The sequence below is a fragment of the Cariama cristata genome, unplaced genomic scaffold (assembly GCF_000690535.1).
Source record: "Cariama cristata isolate BGI_N322 unplaced genomic scaffold, ASM69053v1 scaffold32921, whole genome shotgun sequence".
In the NCBI taxonomy this organism is placed as follows: domain Eukaryota; kingdom Metazoa; phylum Chordata; class Aves; order Cariamiformes; family Cariamidae; genus Cariama; species Cariama cristata.
Window position 1 is genome coordinate 1,967 of NW_009601519.1, and position 2,300 is coordinate 4,266.

A 2,300-nucleotide genomic window follows, 5' to 3' on the forward strand; every position below is an offset into this window, starting at 1 on the left:
TTCGTGGCCGAGAAGAAGCAGGCGCTGACCATGGAGGTGGCTTGCGCCCGCATGGCCGACAGCTACGACGCGCAGATGCCTCCCGGTAGGAAAGCGGGGAGGTCTCCTCGCCGGTGTGGGGAGGGTCTTTGCTTGGGGGGGCTGAGCTCTGACCCGGCGGCTGCCGTTCCTTTGGGCAGGTGAGATGGAGAAACACCTGCGCCTCTTCGCAGAGCTGCTGCCCGACTGGGTGGGGGTCCATGCCGTCAGGACGGACACCTACATCAAACTGGACAAAGGGAAGGACCTCGGCCTCATCACGGAGAGGCTCGCCAAGGCGGCGAAGGAGGCAGAAGCCCTCTGAGCTCCCCCCGCGAAGGGTCGAGGCTTCCCCCGTGCAATCTCTAAATGTAGCAAATCCTGACTGCGTTCCGGGATCTGGTGTGGGCTGACGGGAGGCTCATCCTCCGGGATGTCGGAGGAAGAGCAAAACGCCTTAATTTAACTAATTCCTCTGCCAGGGTCCGCGAGGACCGTAGCTCCCCTAACCCTCGAGCTGAAGGCAGGCGGTCCTGCGTCACAGGGCGACGATGCAAGCGGTGAAGAGGAGCTGGGAACCTCTTCTCGGCTTTGCTGTGTTCTCCCAAAGGCTTGATGGAGGAGCCTTTTCCCGAAGGTTTGATGCAGGAAGTTTCTTCCATTAACTTGGACTCCGGTGGGGTGGAGGCAGGACTGGGCAGGGTGAGAGGCAGGAAGGAGTGAGAGAGAAGTCACAAATTGATGTTTTTGGAGCTCTGGGCCTTGTTCTGTTTTTAAGGGAGGGAAAAAGCATCTCCAGCACTGGCTGGAAACAACTACAGGACTTGTCAAAACATATTTGTATTAAATGTTTTAAATATAGCTGACTTGTTAACCCAGCGCTCTTCCTCCGTGAGCTGCCTGTCTGTGCCGCGTTAGCACCGCGGTTCTCCATGGCAATTGGCGCCGGCCGGCACACGCGGGGAAGGGCTGGGTCATCCTCCAGCTCCTGCAGAAAGGCTTACTGGAAAAAGTGAGCGTGGGTTTGCAGGGAACTGAATGCAGCTTTTGTAAAGAGGGACTGCGGAGCAGCTCCCGCGGGGACAGGAGCAGGCAGGGCTGGGGGTGGGCGCAGGGGGAACTTTTTCCAAGGGGAAATCCCGGGTCACTTGGCTGAAGTGGCTTGGGAAGAGGGACAAAAAGGGTGCTGATTGCTGCGGAGGTGCTGGCCTGGCTCAGCGCCCGGGTCAGGTCAACGCTTGCTGTGGGACGGGCAGCGTGGGAGCTGCCCCTGCCCGGTGCCACGTCGGGCACAGCTCACACCGCTTTCTGAGCCAAACCAGGCTGGCTTTAGCCAGGGATGTGAAGGACTTCCACAGAAAGGTGGCTGTCCTTCAGCCTTCGGGGTGGGGGAACCCTGCTGGTCCAGGGAAGCTTCCCACCTGAAGTGCTGCTTTCGGAGGCTGGTGGCATTGGAGATGCCCGTAGGGCTGCCTGAGGGTGCAGGCAGGCCCTCCTCTTCCTCTTCAAAGACCCTGCTTGCCATCCTGCAGGTAAGTTGGCCAGCACTGCTGGCAGGAGGTAGCCCTGTTTCCAGGGAGGAGGGTTTAAACCCAGCCCAGAGGCTGGAAGGATGCACAGGGCTGGGGTGCAAAGCTGGGCTATCGGCCACGCTGAGCTATGGGCCACGCTGAACGGACCACGTTGCAGCAGAGAGGAGCAGCTTTCGAGAGGAACGGGCTTCGGCAGCCTGGCAGACACACGCGTGCCCCAGGGGAGCTCGCAGCGAGCTTCTGTTCTGCTGCTTGGGACAAAAACCTTCCTCCTGCCTAGAAGCCACCCCCGCGCAGCCTTGTCTCTACGGTTGCTCGCAGCCCGGCCAAGGTGAAGGCACCGTCCCCGCGTTCCTTGATGTCAGCCCTTGGCCCCGCACACTGCCAGCTCCGGCACTGCCAGGGCTTACGCTCGCTTCCACAGCGCGCAGCTGCTTTCCACGGCTCTTTTAGGGTGGAATTAATTTTTCCCTTCTCTACCTCGCAGCAGGGACCCTCTCCTTGTGCCAAGTATGTGTGCGAGGCGCTGCCTCCCTTGGCTCCGTGCAGGGGCTGGCTGTGAAAACCACTGCCCTGGGGTAGGTTTCTCCCGGGGGGGGGAATGGTGTTTCTCAGCACAAACTGAGCGGCACTGAAGTGGCTTTTCAGGAAACGGTGATAAAAATAGCTGTAATAGCCCTTACAAGTGCAAGGGCAGGGTGGGGAAGGTGAGCTGAGCTGCGGGGGCTTGGTCTATGCTCCCACGGGTAC

The 2,300-nt window shown here is 60.0% G+C and overlaps 1 protein-coding gene across 1 annotated transcript in view; it reads left to right on the top strand.

The window, feature by feature from the left end:
* CDT1 (chromatin licensing and DNA replication factor 1) overlaps nt 1-343 on the top strand; it is a gene marked incomplete at its 5' end in the record, with an annotated part of 2,266 nt that extends 1,923 nt beyond the window's left edge. The window contains 2 exon segments of the mRNA XM_009710488.1: nt 1-85; nt 180-343. Coding sequence (XP_009708790.1) covers nt 1-85; nt 180-343 — 249 coding nt within the window.
* Nucleotides 344-2,300: the final 1,957 nt, after the last annotated feature.